This window comes from Guyanagaster necrorhizus, assembly GCF_019112545.1.
Source record: "Guyanagaster necrorhizus MCA 3950 unplaced genomic scaffold BT62scaffold_1, whole genome shotgun sequence".
NCBI lineage: Eukaryota > Fungi > Basidiomycota > Agaricomycetes > Agaricales > Physalacriaceae > Guyanagaster > Guyanagaster necrorhizus.
In genome coordinates, this window is record NW_025064880.1 from 1,280,582 (window position 1) to 1,296,108 (window position 15,527).

Genomic DNA, 15,527 nt, shown 5'->3' on the forward strand with positions numbered 1-15,527 from the left:
GGCACCTTTACAAAATCGTGGCCGCCGACCATAGCCGTACTAATCACCCGGTCGTTCCCTCCACATATTAAAAACACCCGATTTATAACGGATAACATCACTTGTCACCATTCTGGATATCCCGAGCCATAGTTGCGGGGGGCGGTTTCCCTAAACTAACTTTAACAACTGTTTTCCCGATCCTCTTCAGAGAACGCAGACATTGTATTACGCCACTTCCGTTGAAACATCAATGCAACGAAACCTGGCAGGCGTGTGCGTGCGTGATGTGCCGTAACGCACACGTTGGGCTCGCGCGCCACTGCCCTAATTTCTCCACTACGCGACTTGACATAACGGAGTAAATAGCGGGGTCACAGTGCCTCCATATACTACATCCCCCCCCCCTCCGCTGTCTTTATGCAAGTCACTTAGCAAAGCCTTAGCAACCCGCTGCTTTCTTTGTTCACGCACGTCCTCCAAATCATTTACCCTCGACATCATTTGCCTTTCAAAGAAGCTCCTTGCAAGCGCACCTCTCCAAACTTTAAATAAAAAAGCTCATCTCTTAGTCCCTGAATCAACACAACTTTGGATTCGATAGTAGACTGCAACATTACTTATTATGATAACTAGTATGTACTTACTTACACCTAAGAAATACACTGCAACAAGGACCACCGGAAAAGCAAAGGCCTAAAAAGTATAACAGATGGGCTCGAGGTATCGGATGCAAAAAAAAAAAGCAGAATAAGATATTTTAGGCCGGATGTGCGAGGTATATGTCTAGGAATAGCTTGACAGCGACACAGAAAGAAAGCATCAACGATGAAACACAGCAGGAAACAAATTAAAGAACACCTATAAGCGACAACCCAAACAGAGTAAAGATTTTGCGACCGGCCGGAAAAGTCTGTCCCTCACGAAAACAGAATGAAAATCAATGATAGTACCCGTTCCCGTCCTCGCCGAAATCAATGCCATCTGATACGGGATGTCCGAGAGGCGCATTCCCTGTCTGCGCGAAATCCATGAAGTTGCCCGCCCCGCCGCCTCTGGTCTGATGAGGGGAGTGATGGTACCCGACCATAACCCCACTCACGTCCGTCCCCGTCCCAGGAGCACTGAACCCGAAAGGCTCAAGATCCGTCGAAACATTATGGTATAGCATACCCTCACTCTTGATTCCCGCACTCGGGACGGACACCAAGCTCGAGAAGGCGGGGGACCGGATACCATTTCCCGTAGTACTCGTCCCTGACGTCGAGGTACCCGTCCCAGGTGGCGTGTACGAGGGCCATGAATTGGCGCCTGCGGACCCATCGGTACTGTAACCAGTCGTCGGCGCTGAGTCCACCGAAACATGGTGTGATGCGGAAATATTGCTGAGGTTGAGCGGTGGTAGGTGGTGAATCGAGGCGGGAACTTTGCCGCCGTACATGTCCACATATGAAGAATTTGGTTGCGCTGCTGCGGCTTCCTCACTGTAGCGCAAATCGATTTCCCGCAGTGCGCTGCTCGGAGCTTCCGCTGCATGCGGCGTGTGAGGATGAGAGAACGATTGAATCGTTCTCTTCCGCATCTTGCCATCCTCCCAAACCATTCGCAGCGTTTCTCGCCGTTCCTCGCTCTTGGAAAAGGCCCATCGCATTATCGAAAGGGCGGTAAGACATATTCGCACACCTTCCTCGGGATCATAAACCGGAAGATAACCTGAACGAACCACAAGAGGCGGAATCGATCCGTCAATTCGCGCGTCTGATTCCTGCTTCATGGATCCGAACTGCTGGCGGTCGTCGGGATCGCCGAGGGTATTGCTTTCTGAACTAGCAGACAAGAAACCGGCGAAGAAACAGCCGTCACGGACCAGCCCTGCATCCCACTTGAACATACCCGATGTGTCGACAACATCGCATGATAGATGATGCTTAATGATGCCTAGGACATACGGGAGAATGCGAACACACTTCCGGGTGGCCATCGCGTGAAGTTGATGAAGGGTATAATATGGTGGCGGACTTTGACCATGCGGAGAGCCTTTTGAAGAGGGGTGCGAGGATGCAGCAAACATGGGCTGCGGTGAAGACGCCGATGTTGAAGAAGCTGACCGAGAAACGTATTGCTTAAGGGCTTCCCTAATGATGTTATCTGCAAAAAAAAAAAAAAGGCGATGCAGTTAGCTCAAAAATTTTTCGAGCGAATGATAAAATAGGCACGAACAACATTCAAAAATAAATATCTACGAAGACAACGAATGATTAATACCTGAGAGATATCAAGAAGACATTTATCATACCTGCCACGCGCTAGCAAATCGCTCAACCTGTGCGTCGGTTTCGTTTTCCATCCCGTTGTGTCTTTTGAGATCCTCAAATTCCACCCAACATCGCTCCAGTCCCTCCCAGACCTCTCTCATACCTTCACCATCAACACCGGCGCCTTCTTCCGCTTTCCTCGACGCCTTGGCACCAGTTAACACTGCATGAACTTTGCGGCAGATCGAGCTAAGGTGAAGGGGTATGGAGAAGAGGTGTGTGACTTGAAGGTACGGATGTGAAGAAGCAATGAAGGAAGACGAAGATGGTGATGATATACCAGATGCGCTGTTGAGGCCAAAATTATAAGGCGGTAGAGTACTTTGAAATGTATCGAGATCGTCTTCCGTTCTAAGTATTTGAAAAATAAGATGCCGAGTTGAAAATTTAGTGCGCGCCAGAAGACTCACAGTATTAATCGGCCGCCCCGCATGCCAGTGGTTATTCCTTCTTGCAGATGAGCATACCAGAAAATCCGTGCTCGTACAATGGCGTCATCAGAAGTATGAGAAATAGTCGAAGTGGAGGGCGACGAGGACAAAGCGCATAGCGAATGTGCCTGTAACAGTGTCGCCTCATGCATTGTCAGCCGGTCCAGAGGGTTAGCATCTAACAAGTCCGATGTCAGGCAAAATCAATAACGTTTGACATTGGTCCGGACTCACCCTCCAAGAGGGGCAAAATAAGTAAAAGTACTCGTATTCCGTCCCAGGACGGCTTACGCATAATGCTGTGGTAGTCGACGAGTTCTAAAACCTCGCGCAACATAGCCTCGGTGGTTTCCTTCCTCCCGACGCGCGACTTTGAAGGATCCCCGCTCCGTCCTTTCGACGGCCGGGAGCTGACACTTGCGCTGCGTGTGTTCCGTTGCATGGAGTAGTCACCATGGCCCATGGAAACGCCGCCGAGCTCGTAATCATTGTCTTCGTTCTCGATAGGAACCCCCTGTTCGTCTACGCCAAAAGACGCAGCCCAAACGACAAGGAGGAGGGCAATAACGCTGCCCTCGTGTCCAAGGAGATGTGTGCCCTTTGAATGCGCGAGGAATCGTCCTGAGAACTCAACGGGGTCGAGGACAGGCCCTGCAAGAGATTGGTTATTAGGCGCGACAGACCGGATGAGTGGCGGAACTTACGTTGTACACTGAACCACCGCCAAAAGGGAGAGGAAAAGAACTCGGGCTTGAGTTGGGGAATGATGCTTGGTAGATGAGTAGCGGGGGAGGCGAAGTGAGAGGAGCCATTCTGAGAGTCGGTAGCTTTCCCGTAGATAGCCCTACACAGTTCATGATGAGATGATACAACGGCACGAAGCTGGACGACTCACTCGACCTGTTGCAGACGGCGACCGCGTCGGAGGAGCTTAACGGCCTTGACGTCGGCGAACTCGTCTCTGTGGAACGTCAACGGAAAAACTTGCATGAAATTCCGGGAGAGTCCTTACACGCATTTTAACCCCCGCTCCTTGCAGTTGGAACAGGCAGGATTTGGGCCTGCCGTTGCTATCGGAAGATCTTTAAGGTCACAGCGGACTCTGTGGCCAGTCAGTACCGGTAGGATGAACGGGGGGAGGTCGGACGCACCTCCGCATTCGACATGCCCCACACGCCGAAAACTGTTGGCGCGACGACTTGGGCTGGCCAGAGGGACGACGGAGATAGGGAGCAGAGGCACCACGAGAGGAAGTGGGAGACGACGTCGATGGTGTCCTGGGAGACATGGGTAACAGCGACGACGGGGGGAAAACAGAGGAGAGGTAGAGGTCGGAAAAGAAGAATATAAGGGAAGAGGCGATACGAATGGAACGGATCTGGATGGATATATTGAGATCTCATGTCGATTACGAGGAAAATAATGATCGTTTATAATCGGAAAAGTAATAAAAATAATTGCAAAAGTGGAGGAGGTGTTCTTGGCCAAGTTTGGCGTCGAGGGCATGATTCCGAGAAGCGTGACGCGTTACAGATCCCTGCCGATCCTGGTTGCCTCGATGGATTGTTCCCAGCGCATACTGCAGGCACTCGTGCGGCGAGACTGCATGGTTGTACAAGGCCGCCTGCCCTGGGTGTTCATGAAAAATGCACAAACTGCATCCCAATTGTATTAGTGCGATTCAGTAATTGACAACGGATGCAGTCCCAGCAATCAAATCTTGCAAGCAGTTGACCGGATTTTTGACGTTAAGCCGACCTCCATTTTTGGACGAATGCATGGTTTTGTCCCCGTTTGCGGTCGCCCTTTTTTTCGTGGTTGCCAGTGGCACCGACCGGCGATATGGATCTATGCGAGATGTCCTGTTTTGGCAGTCACCGTCCAGCGGAGTGGATTTCTTTTCCCATCAAGCGGAGTTTGTATCTTGAACCCAATCTGTCCTCCCACACAACTTTGCAGGTTCTCTATCACAAACAAACCACAATTCACGCTTCTCGACATCAGAATGGACACGCACCAGAATAGCGACAATGAGAAATCATCAACTCCAAGTCCCCGTCTGTGCCAGGTGCTTCTAGTTCCCACGTACTTAGTGCCCTTTAGTTGCCAGCTGCACTAGATTCTTCCATCCATCCATCCATCCTCGACACTTCAAATGCGACCGCGAACGGAGCGGACGAGGATGGAAAATGCTCATAGATCAGCGTTTACTCTATCGTACGTACGTACTCTGCCAGTCCGACTGACGTTCCCCCGTATTCCAGCCCTTTCCATGTGGTCTGCACTACAGTGAGTCTTCCGTCCAGTCAATTCATATCCCTTTCACTTTTTTTTTCGCTCTGTCTGTACTGCGGCGATGGCCTTGTAAATAAATGTATGTGCATTTCTCCGGACGTTTTACCGTACATCCATCACCCAGTGTCATTCAATCAATCACGCTTCTCCGACGCTTGACAGCGCGCTCCGTATATGTACCAGTACGATTTACTCAATACTTCACTACATCATGTATCTGTGCATGTACCATACGCCTACAATCCATGTCAACGTGTAATCATCGTAAAACCCTAAGATAGCCCGGCCCTCTTTAGTGCCCGCCGCAGCTCCCCACTCGTCCGCTGATATGGGTTCAATTTTCGATCCCTCGCCATTTTCTCCGCGTCTTTGCCGTGTTTTTCAACGAGCTTCAGAAGATATTCCAACTCGCCTTTGGCCGTATGGCGAGGTCCCGATCCTGTAAGCGCAATCGATAGCGTAGTCTGCGTCTTGTTTGTCGGAATACCGGATAAGCGTTCGAGCTCTGGAAGAAAGCCCGACTCGGTCAGTACTCGATACGCCGAAAAAGTACGTGAAAGAAATCGGGAACAAGAAACAAGCTTCGTCAACGATCCTCCGCTCCGCGTCGGCAATTAAATCACGATGCGCGAAGAAAAGCTAAGGACAGAATAGAGAATACCCGCCTCCGCCTGAACCGTGCGAAGTCCCCCCTCTTCTGTATATAGAGAAATGAGGGACGAAAGCGGCATCGAGACGCCCGTCCAAGCCTTTCAAAAAAGTTTAAAGACAAAAGAGGTAGTAATGAAAAGAGGCCGGAAGGCGTTCTCAAGAGCAAAGAAATAAAATGGAGAATAAAAAGCAAAGTGCCCGTGGATAGTTCGCAGAGTAAAAGGATGTAGAATCAAAAGAAGAACCGCGCGCGAATCACTATAGCATAGCAAAGCGACGCGTCTTGAGATACAGAAACCATGACGTCGGCGAATGTCGCACAGAGTAACACCAGGAGCATCAAGGACGTATGCGCACCCATTAACCTGAATTAAAGCGGAAAAGGCCCAGTTGTACGCAAAAGAGGGAGGACAAAGAAGATCCGCACACCCAATAAGCCCGGATGCCGATTAAAGAATAATGCAAGAAGAAAAATCTACCCCTCCATACGGTGAATCAGACGTGTCCACACTACGAACGGATGGAAGGGTGCAGCAAACCGGCTAGAATCCGGGACGTCCACTTGGTACACAAAGTTGGACTCGACAAAAAAGACAAAAATTAGAAGAAAAGTTAACAAGGTGACACCTATCATCGTCACTGTTTTGACCTCCGGAATGATGCACGTAAGCCGAAACGAAGGAATTAATAACGGGACACCAAGTCCGTGCCGCCACGGACAAGACTGTGGTCGAAGATGTGTGTCAAAAAGGAAAGTCCGTGGCAGAGTGATATGGGGCACAAAGAAGACAATTTAACAAAGAGAAGATGGAGGGTGAAGCGAGGACAGAATAAAATGGGAAATGAAGGCCATCATCATCAGAGTAGCTCTCACCTTTAACAACGTCGCCATCTTTTCCTTTAGGTCTTCGTGTCTCTGAACCACCTAAATCCGCGACCCATTTTTGGAGGACTTTGTGATCCACATCGGGCTCTAATGTTTCCATATCAATGTCTCTCCCAGGGCTATTAGTGACATCGCCCTCCTGATCTTGCTCTGAGAATTCGACGCGCAGTACATTCCCCGCATCGCCTCGAATGATTCTACCATACCCTTGCGGCAGTTTCATTGATTCACGAGCTTGTGCTACCTCTGAATCAGGCGCAACCTGCGCCGGGGGAAGATCGTCAATGGTCTCCTCCAAGGGCTCAGCGCCACCTGATGCAGATGGATTTAGGTCGTGGATAAGCCCGAGGGCAGCGTAGCTGAAACAGAAGAATCAGCACTCATACCATAAAGAGTGCGAAGCAGGATTGTCAAAAGGTAATGTCGTCGAAACGACAGCGTAGGCTTCACGCAGAGTTCGACATTATTGAATCCAAACGTAGATGCGGGTCCGTGCATCAGTACCAGCATCCATATGAACTTGAAAATGAGAATCAAATCGGGGATACTAGTTTGGACAGCTGAAAGTGACCGTGCTGACAGAATATACGAGGCCGCAATACGAAAGAGACAGCAAGTATGCTGTAAGTGCCCATCTACGCACTTTTGTCTGACAGTTTTCTTGCTATCCCATGCGTCTTGTAAGATTTTGGGTCCGCGGATGGCTATTTTAATATGAGCGACAAGTTTATCCAAGAGTCCATTGACAACTCAACGCGGCGTTTTCTTCAAATTCCGTTTTGCATGTTTAGACTGAGAGATTGGTCTGTGCGAGCCCGACCGAGCCTTTCTGCGCTGCCGAGGGTTTGCCATTCGGTTTTTACAGCAACAAAGTGTTCAATTTTCTAGCTGGCGTCGATGTACAGAAGCAGAGAACTGAGACCCAGCACGATTCCTTCGTGGTCCTGTATGAGCCCCAAAAATAGAACGATAAAATAAATGGCATCACATGATCCCTCCGGCAACATCCGGAAAGGTTCCCGCTGTCGTCCGCACCGTCGAGGAACGCTCTCCTCTCTTCTTCATATACCATGTCTAGAATTCAGTACGCTCCTAGATCTCCCTTACAGCTCGCCGGTTCAGTACGATCCTCTTTTGGTGTCGCCCTTTGCTTTTGACTCATGACTCTGCTTTTTCTTCCAGTTCACGAAGCCCTGGATTGGGACGTTAGGAATATGGGGTGCTGGGGCAGGGACAGCTGTACTACTGGTACGCAATATACCTATACACGTCGACCGCTCATCTGGCGCCGCCCATTCAGTTCCTTTCTGTAACGCCTCTTGTCCGACGTGAACTGCTCGTCAAAGTTCCTTTGGTATATCACGATTTCTCGAATCATATCAGAAGTTCTGACCGACTCTTCTCTGTAGCTGGGCAGCTACTATGAAGACAAGGTACCTGCTTCGGATAAACCCTTTTAAACCGACAACTCCCATGTCCAATGCTGTGATTCGATCGGCCACAGACTTGAATTTGTTTCCGTATCGGCCAAGTTTTAACCAGATGGGCATGTAATACGGCATAGAATACCAACCGTTTTCGAGAGGTCCTGCATATGTTCAAATTGATATCAGCTACCTATCATTAGGACCCGTGGTCTTGCCGTATAGAAATTAGGCGTCCAAAGGGTTACCACTTGAGGCAAGGCTGAGGAGGGTCGTGTCGTTCTAATCCTCAAATACGTCTTCGTGCTACTGTGCGATCAAGGGTACGTATGCTCACGATCACGCTGAAGAACATTCCTGTCGTCCCTTGTCAACCCAAGGGCCCCTCACTTTTGATAAGTGTTGACGTTGTGCGTTGTGATACATTAAATCTAAAGACAAAAGGTACAGGGTTATAGCTTACTCATTTTGCCCTCTTTCTGCAGTCTCTCCCCTTCACCTGTAAGATCAATGCCTAATTTGACCTCTAGCTCTCGCACTGCGTCCAATGTGCCTCCGATGGGAACGTCTGCAAAATTATTTACGATGAGCTAAGTTGCTATGACGCCGAGATGGAGCCCGACGGGCCTCCACAAGTATGTTATAGGCACTCACGAATCGTCTCCATTCCCAGTTTCTTAGCTGCCTTAAGGTTCCTGTGTCATGAAGAAATGAGAATTAGCGCCGAGATAACAGCCGGAAAGGACGGTGGATACATCCACGCACATTCCAATATCGTCGAGGAATATAGCCTCTCGGGGATCCAGATCGTTTCGTTCGCACGCGAGAAGATAAAAGTCAGGTTCGGGTTTCCTACGTACGCGAGCGCGTAAATACGATCGCAAAGGAACCTGATAAGAAAAGAGCTGACCTCATGCCCATAACGCTACTATCGCAGAAATCATCAAACAAAGATTGGAGTCGCTTTGGTGTAGCACCTCCTTCGTCCCAGCCTAGGAATTTGAGTTCCGACGGAGGAATCTGACTGTCCGCGCCGGACCTCGCGTAGTTATTGGTCAGAGCAATGATTTTGTGTCTTCCGACAGCTGTCATAAGGGTCGGTTTTCCGATCATCGAACGTAAATCAGATAATTTGAGAGCTCTCACCACGAATGCGGCGGATCGCCTCTATAATATGGGGATCGTATTCCGCGGACAATCTCATCATCGCGCCGAAAAGCTGAAACTCCGTGATTCAGTATAGAAACTCGACTTCAAAATGCAGTACGGTCAACTGACCTCTCGTCCGTCAACGTTCAGCTGTTTCGGCAACGGCGGGCAGGCTGAAGAACTGGTTGGTTTGGCAAATTAATATGACGGTAAGCGGTACCAATATTACGACGTCGACAGTAGTCCTCGTACCACTTATTTCCGTTCTCCGTGTCTGATAAGTCACGGCTAAATGCCTCATAGAATGGCATCAAGGATAACTCTCCTCTCTCAAATTTCTGCCAGGCGCCTTGATGGCCTCTCTCGACGCTGATCATCAGATAGATATATCAGTGTCCGGTGGGGGCGCATTAAGCTTAGCCGATGATGAAGACGTACATGGAGCAGTTGAGGTAATTATCAGGGATTCCATGTTCACGTTCATAAGCGGAGATGGCGATAAAGGGACTACAGACGATCTGTGCCAAAAAAAAAAATCAAAATGCGCCGCTAAAAAATTTGCAGCTTGTGAGAGCCAAGGCCAGAGTCGGAGACAAGTTTGCTCGCAGAATAACGATGTCACAGAGAGCAATTTTCCGCCGTTGAGAAAGGATTACGGTGACGTACGTCAAAAATAACAGCTTTGATATGAGGCGATGTCATGGTGCTGAACGTCTGGAGGAGATACGTCAGACTGGGGACGCGTTACGTGTACCCTCGAGTTGTACAGACCGACGGCCGTCAGAGATGAGTAAAAGCTATACCGACGTGGTCGAGTCGAAGCTAAACGGCCCGGTTATGTGAAATTGCCGAGCTCCGGTACATGATGGCCGCCTCCCGCCAAACGCGGGATGATCCGCAATATGTGCCGGTCTTGGCTCCGCGCCTGACCGGGAGGGAGTGGCGCACCGCAGGATCGGCGTTGTCCGACGCATCGCTGGGCCCTGTTCTATATTTTGATTCCTTCGGTCAAGCCCTGACTTGTGTGTATGTTTACATTTCAGACTCTCCAGGTGTCACCCATCAGCAACCAAAGACGCCACATTTCCCATCAAATCGATTCACACCCAAAAAAGATCGACGACATAACTGCAGTTCTCATAGCATCGTGAACCTGATGGAAGACGGTATTTTTCGTACGCGTGTGATGGCCTCGTGTACGCCGCGTGTTCTAGTTTGAACCCACCACCAGCCTTCGTTTGTAGGGACGTCATTGAATGTTGCCCCAGAAACACAGGAACGAACATGAATGCTGGGAACTTGAGGTAAGTAGGGGTTAGCCAAAATTATTCTATATCCATCGGGGGTTGTGCCGAATTTGACACTAATTTTCTTCGCCAGCTCGATCATCTGAAAAGTAAATCTTGATGACTTTCTCGTCAAGTCGAGGATGGACGTTATAGTACCCATGACATTCATAACGGCATAACCGCCAGCTGCCGTGCGTTTTCCCTACGTTCCTTGCTCCATGTCATAGATTATTGTCATTGGCCTCTAAAGTAGAGTTTGCTGTTTTCGGTTTGCCGGTTCTAAATCAAACTTAGTCCCAGTTCTCCGCCTGATCCTTCCAAACTTTATTACCAGGCGCCAAGAACCTTCTCATGTTGTGGCGGCTTCCTTTCTTCCTCATGTTGCTTTTCGCTGCTGCGCTCATGACGTGAATTAAGGAGTCAGGAAGCGATCTTTTCTGGGACAATTGACGACACCCTGGTCTCGGAAACAACAGGAACCAGTAAATGTAACGTGCGGTCAAGGAACCCGTTCTATTCAGGAATTCTCTCCCCCGCGGCAGGTGAAATCAACTAGAGGGTGTACAAATACCTGATGATATTGGTCAATACAAGTATTACAGATGGATTTTACAATATATGTCACAGAAGACAAGTTTCTCAAGTTCGTGAACGGATAGATAGGCAGCAACCTTTGATTTCCTTTTCAAGGCGCACTCAGGACAATCTAATTTTGATGGAATCCATGAGATACTTCCGAGATGCTGAATAAGAAAACCTACACTCATGAACTGGTCGTAATTCATCTGCACCCAGCCATCGCGATCAGTGTCGACGCTAAGGGAAAGACAGACCCAAGTCAGCGGATCGTAAAAAAAACAGGAATTACCCGACGGCGTACCGCTGGAACGCTTCGGTGAGACTCTTCACCACGACGCACGCTCGCACGAATCTATCGAAGGATATTCCAGGAGGAGGGCCATACGCCGTGGAAGGCTCCGAAGCTAAAAACATTCGGTCAGTAGGGGAAGGGAAGGAAAGGAAAACTATCGACCGCGGACCATATTTGCGCTCAACAAGCGATAGAAGATGGGGCGAAAGACTATACCCGAAGTTGCGCAAAGCCTCCGCCAATTCACGGCCCTCTATCGATCCTGAACGATCTCTGTCAAAATGCCGGAAAACATTCTGCCAATCAGAGATGTATTTCCAGAGTCCGGCGAATTCTGATCCAAAGACATGTGAACATTTGGATAAGGAAGTAGCAGCATAAGGCCTACCGTTGTATGAGATCGTCCCGCTTCGATCCACGTCCTTGAACGTTTCAGACGGGGTAAAGGAACAAATGAGAGAGCTCACGAAAATTCCCATCAACATCTTTACTGTATCGAGATCAAATCCTTACAGCCATCAAATTAAACATTCTGGTGAACCGAATTTCGTGTAGGCGATACTCACTCGTCCAATTTCCTGTGTGAATTAGATGTAGCTGATCTATTATTGATAAAGAAAGAAGAGTTGAATAACACCCACCATTAACCAGGGCAGCTTGCAATTCTGTCACGGTGATGGCACCAGAGTGATCTGTATCCACTGCATTGAAATATTGCCATAGTTGAGAGTCAGCGCCCGGGGGCGGAGGCGGGCCTGCTTGATATCCAAAGCCAGGCTGAGGGGACTGCTGTGGGCGTCCATGGCGAGATCCATGGTTGTGATAGGGACTCCCTGATGATGGGGTATGTTGCGAATAGGCAGGCTGACTGTAGTTTGCGTACATGGTGAAGGGATGAGCAGAGGCGCTCCACAGTCATCAGCCGCTGAAAAGGCACCGCCTGCCATATCCCACATGACGCCATATCATCATTCCGTGGCTGTGCCCTTCAGCGCTCGTTAAGGTCCGACGCGTGCCGGTACTTACAAAGTACTTCCGTACTGGCCTAATATGCTGTCCATGCTGTTACAAGGCCGTGCTCTCTTATGTTCCTTGCTTCAAGTAGTACAATATCAAACGGTCGAGAAATATAGAATTAATTCCCGTACACTTTCACGTTCAAGACGTGTTGGTGTTTAACGGACATTGAGCGGAAATAACGATCGGAATCCAACAAACTATACAAACGAAGGACGGCAACTACCTTGTCCTTCACGCGCAAATGTGCGAGTCCCGCATACCTCAGAGTCGGATCTCTTGGGATATATCTGGTGAGCAAAGCACAGGATAAAAGTACTGCAGAAATGAGGTGAACTACTAAGCGCCAACCGTTGGGAGTAGGAAAGCCATAGATAAGTTCATTTAATGGAGTTCGAAGCTATGACATGGTAGAATTACACGGGCAGATTCCCAAGAGTATTATCAAGTGACTCCAAGCCAAGTCACCCGACCAATGATGTTTATCGACATGCGGTATACTCTGATTTCTGCATTTCGTCGCACGACACCAAAGGTCCGGAAGATAAGGCGGGGCGGGGCGAGCCTGAGTCGTAGACTTATCAAGATCGTCGTCGAAATCAGAGGCGTCATCTCCTCGAGTTAATTGAACTTTGTTCTTGACCACGATCAAGTATTTTGCAGATGAGTCCGATAAAGGTAACTCAACGACGCCTAAATAATTGACCGAATAACCTGTAAAAGACTTCCAATAGATGAATCCGACGATCAGAAGGTGCCTTGTGAGAGTGAGCCATAAAACGAGGGCAGAGCGATTTACTAAAGTTAGTGCAGCCACGCTCCTCCGCAGCTGCTAATTGGTGAACGTGAAATCTTTTGGCTGAAATGAAAAGATCAGCCCGAAGACAAAACCGCTACTTTGGGTCTACGGTTGTGTGGTGAATGCCCGCGCCACATGGTAGATGTTACAAAACGCTCGTCCTCCGCCAACACGGAGCCGAACGAGCCTTGAGAGACGGAAGAGAAGAGAAGGAAAATAAAGGGGTTGGTAACTCCACTACGGATCACAAGGGGCGGTTGTCCTGTGTCTGCCCTTGTGGGTGGTTGTGGGTCCTATCCTCTTTCCCTGGCCATTCTTTATACAATTCTTGCAGTGTACTGTGTTCTAGGCATACAAGACTTCGAATGCCACAATCTGGGCCCATCCGCCTTGGATGATTTGCTTTTTTCAATGCCTGGCCACTGCTCGCGGGCACTAGGACTTCAGTACGACTATCAATTGGTGATAATTGAGGTTCGCAGCTTCCTTCGACTGATCAAGCCCTTGAAAAAATGTCAAATAATTAAGCCAGCATTTACGCTGCACAGTAAATGCCCCGAACAGATTTTTTCCACTGAGCCTCAGATCGAGCATGGATGCCATCTTTGCAGCGGTATGTTCTAGACAGACCCGGGTATCGTCTATCATGCACAGTTTCGGTAGAGAATAATGGATGCCAGTCTGTCGAAGACAAGAGTAGGTAACGGTGACATCGAAATCTGGCGTTCACTGGGTCAAAGAATTTGTGCAAAAGAGTTCTTTCAAATTTGGACCATCCTGCACTACTTATCGCTGCTAGTGACCAAATTGACAGCCAGATAGCGCCAGCAGTAAATATTGAAGATAAAAAGCTCACTGACTTCGTCCTTGTGCTCCTTGCTCAGAAAGCCGCTACGCGCCCGCCGCCCAGAAAGATAAGGTTAGACGTAGACGTAGTTCTAGATGGCAGCGGCGCCTGATGGAAGGAGTCAAGTTAAAATACATGAGGAACACATCCCAGGATTTTCATGCCATTCGGCAGATTTGCAGCTCCTACTGAGAGCAGCGTTATTGGCGGGTCGAAGGAGGACAAGGGGTGATTGAGGTCCACGGCCATCGGCGGTCTCCGAGGTCTCTCCGGGGGACACGCGTATCACAGCCTTGTTGCGCCTTGTTGCAGCCACCCCTTTGAATACTCTCTGCTCATTGCCTGTCGCTTATCCAGTCAATTTATCTCTTACTTCCATCATGCACACAAGCGAATACGACTACCTCTTCAAGCTCCTCCTCATTGGTGACTCTGGTGTCGGCAAGGTTCGTTCGCTACCATCACACCATCTTTGACCAAATGGCTGACTTCTCCCTTCCTTCGTGCTTCAGTCTTGTCTTCTCTTGCGTTTTGCGGACGACACATATACGGAAAGCTACATCAGCACTATCGGGGTTGACTTTAAGATTCGAACAATTGAACTCGAGGGGAAGACGGTGAAGCTGCAAATCGTCAGTCACTTTTCCTTTATGTCTTAATATGTGTCTATTCCGCCTGCCGGTGTACATTTTCTACCTTCAAAGGAGAGTACATGCGCCTCTGCGGAACTTGCAGCTGTCTACAGGCCTTGCTGCGCTGTTTCCACGTTGTCTCCCAAGACCGCTCTTCCTCGGCTATCATTGAATGTGCTGTACTGACTCAACGGCGACCTTGCAGTGGGACACCGCTGGTACGTTTCTAGGGCATTCAAGGTACCCATACGTTCCTTCTAACGTCGTATGTAGGACAGGAACGTTTCCGGACTATCACATCCTCATACTATCGTGGCGCGCATGGCATCATTGTTGTTTATGACGTTACTGATAATGGTGTGTATTTTGGTATTGCTGCTTCACTATTTGCTGACCTCCTTTCCAGACACGTTCTCAAATGTCAAGCAATGGCTTCAAGAGATTGACCGTTATGCATCAGAGGGCGTCAACAAACTCCTGGTTGGCAACAAGTCGGACTTGACCAGCAAGAAGGTGGTGGAATATTCTGTGGCCAAGGTATGCACACGGTCCGCCTGGCTTGTGGTTGTACTCTTATCTATGATACTTCACCAGGAATTTGCCGACACTATTTCCATCCCCTTCTTGGAGACATCAGCCAAGAATGCTACCAATGTCGAGCAAGCATTCTTGACTATGGCAAAACAGATCAAGGACAGGTCGGGCCAGCTTTACATGTTACGATTCAGTCACTGACTGCTACAATTTTCTCAGGATGGGGTCAACTTCCACACCGGCGGGCGGATCCAAGTCGACGGGTGTTCCCATTGGACAGAATGTGCAACAGCAACAATCCGGAAGCTGCTGCTGAGCGGTGAATGCCCGAATAGAGTTGGGGAATCGTATATTGTCACTGCACTACTGCTTTAATGCTCCCCCTTCAAGTTACCCCTCTGCCTGTTT

At 49.1% G+C, this 15,527-nt stretch overlaps 6 protein-coding genes across 6 annotated transcripts; 2 read left to right on the forward strand and 4 right to left on the reverse strand.

Annotated features, from left to right (window-relative positions):
• Positions 1-549: 549 nt before the first annotated feature.
• On the reverse strand, positions 550-4,287 carry BT62DRAFT_983743 (uncharacterized protein). Its single transcript, XM_043189811.1, has 9 exons — positions 3,877-4,287; positions 3,738-3,827; positions 3,621-3,686; positions 3,430-3,569; positions 2,960-3,376; positions 2,705-2,903; positions 2,272-2,645; positions 2,200-2,214; positions 550-2,127 (listed from the first exon to the last, which is right to left on the reverse strand). The coding sequence occupies exons 1-9, from the start codon at positions 4,011-4,013 to the stop codon at positions 920-922; spliced, it is 2,646 nt and encodes an 881-aa protein (XP_043046330.1). The 5' UTR covers positions 4,014-4,287; the 3' UTR covers positions 550-919.
• A 915-nt stretch (positions 4,288-5,202) lies between these two features.
• BT62DRAFT_925372 (uncharacterized protein) lies at positions 5,203-7,506 on the reverse strand. Its single transcript, XM_043184794.1, has 4 exons — positions 7,313-7,506; positions 7,201-7,261; positions 6,546-6,916; positions 5,203-5,525 (listed from the first exon to the last, which is right to left on the reverse strand). The coding sequence occupies exons 1-4, from the start codon at positions 7,407-7,409 to the stop codon at positions 5,293-5,295; spliced, it is 762 nt and encodes a 253-aa protein (XP_043046331.1). The 5' UTR covers positions 7,410-7,506; the 3' UTR covers positions 5,203-5,292.
• Positions 7,507-7,627: 121 nt separating this feature from the next.
• BT62DRAFT_1070551 (uncharacterized protein) lies at positions 7,628-8,234 on the forward strand (the record flags this gene model as incomplete). The annotated part of the gene is made up of 4 exons (XM_043178675.1): positions 7,628-7,678; positions 7,740-7,805; positions 7,858-7,911; positions 7,967-8,234. The coding sequence occupies 4 exons, from the start codon at positions 7,628-7,630 to the stop codon at positions 8,015-8,017; spliced, it is 222 nt and encodes a 73-aa protein (XP_043046332.1). The 3' UTR covers positions 8,018-8,234.
• Positions 8,235-8,621: 387 nt separating this feature from the next.
• BT62DRAFT_880702 (HAD-like protein) lies at positions 8,622-9,648 on the reverse strand (the record flags this gene model as incomplete). Its single annotated transcript, XM_043182636.1, has 7 exons — positions 8,622-8,676; positions 8,747-8,833; positions 8,892-9,066; positions 9,128-9,200; positions 9,260-9,303; positions 9,351-9,499; positions 9,569-9,648. Coding segments are annotated over 7 exons (663 nt in total), but the record flags the coding sequence as incomplete, so codon positions are not given.
• Positions 9,649-10,844: 1,196 nt separating this feature from the next.
• On the reverse strand, positions 10,845-12,175 carry BT62DRAFT_983747 (EF-hand; the record flags this gene model as incomplete). Its single annotated transcript, XM_043189812.1, has 8 exons — positions 10,845-11,125; positions 11,181-11,235; positions 11,300-11,402; positions 11,460-11,624; positions 11,679-11,712; positions 11,758-11,798; positions 11,857-11,868; positions 11,932-12,175. 8 exons carry the CDS (start codon positions 12,173-12,175, stop codon positions 11,105-11,107), a joined length of 675 nt encoding a protein of 224 aa, XP_043046334.1. The 3' UTR covers positions 10,845-11,104.
• A 1,952-nt stretch (positions 12,176-14,127) lies between these two features.
• BT62DRAFT_925377 (ras-domain-containing protein) lies at positions 14,128-15,457 on the forward strand. Its single transcript, XM_043184795.1, has 7 exons — positions 14,128-14,399; positions 14,466-14,585; positions 14,791-14,803; positions 14,859-14,942; positions 14,992-15,122; positions 15,180-15,283; positions 15,339-15,457. Exons 1-7 carry the CDS (start codon positions 14,334-14,336, stop codon positions 15,433-15,435), a joined length of 615 nt encoding a protein of 204 aa, XP_043046335.1. The 5' UTR covers positions 14,128-14,333; the 3' UTR covers positions 15,436-15,457.
• The last annotated feature ends 70 nt before the right edge of the window (positions 15,458-15,527 follow it).

Excerpts from the sequence above, each read along its gene's own strand:
- BT62DRAFT_983743 (XM_043189811.1), bottom strand. The coding sequence starts at position 4,013 with ATGTCTCCCAGGACACCATCGACGTCGTCTCCCACTTCCTCTCGTGGT. Across the intron at positions 3,570-3,620 it reads CGCCGTCTGCAACAGGTCGA|GGCTATCTACGGGAAAGCTA; the intron begins GTGAGTCGTCCA and ends TGAACTGTGTAG. Across the intron at positions 3,377-3,429 it reads GCGGTGGTTCAGTGTACAAC|GGCCTGTCCTCGACCCCGTT; the intron begins GTAAGTTCCGCC and ends AATCTCTTGCAG.
- BT62DRAFT_925372 (XM_043184794.1), bottom strand. The coding sequence starts at position 7,409 with ATGGCAAACCCTCGGCAGCGCAGAAAGGCTCGGTCGGGCTCGCACAGA. Across the intron at positions 7,262-7,312 it reads GAATTTGAAGAAAACGCCGC|CCATCCGCGGACCCAAAATC; the intron begins GTTGAGTTGTCA and ends ATATTAAAATAG. Across the intron at positions 5,526-6,545 it reads AGATGGCGACGTTGTTAAAG|AGCTCGAACGCTTATCCGGT; the intron begins GTGAGAGCTACT and ends GCTTTCTTCCAG.
- BT62DRAFT_925377 (XM_043184795.1), top strand. The coding sequence starts at position 14,334 with ATGCACACAAGCGAATACGACTACCTCTTCAAGCTCCTCCTCATTGGT. Across the intron at positions 14,400-14,465 it reads GTGACTCTGGTGTCGGCAAG|TCTTGTCTTCTCTTGCGTTT; the intron begins GTTCGTTCGCTA and ends TTCGTGCTTCAG. Across the intron at positions 14,943-14,991 it reads TTATGACGTTACTGATAATG|ACACGTTCTCAAATGTCAAG; the intron begins GTGTGTATTTTG and ends CCTCCTTTCCAG.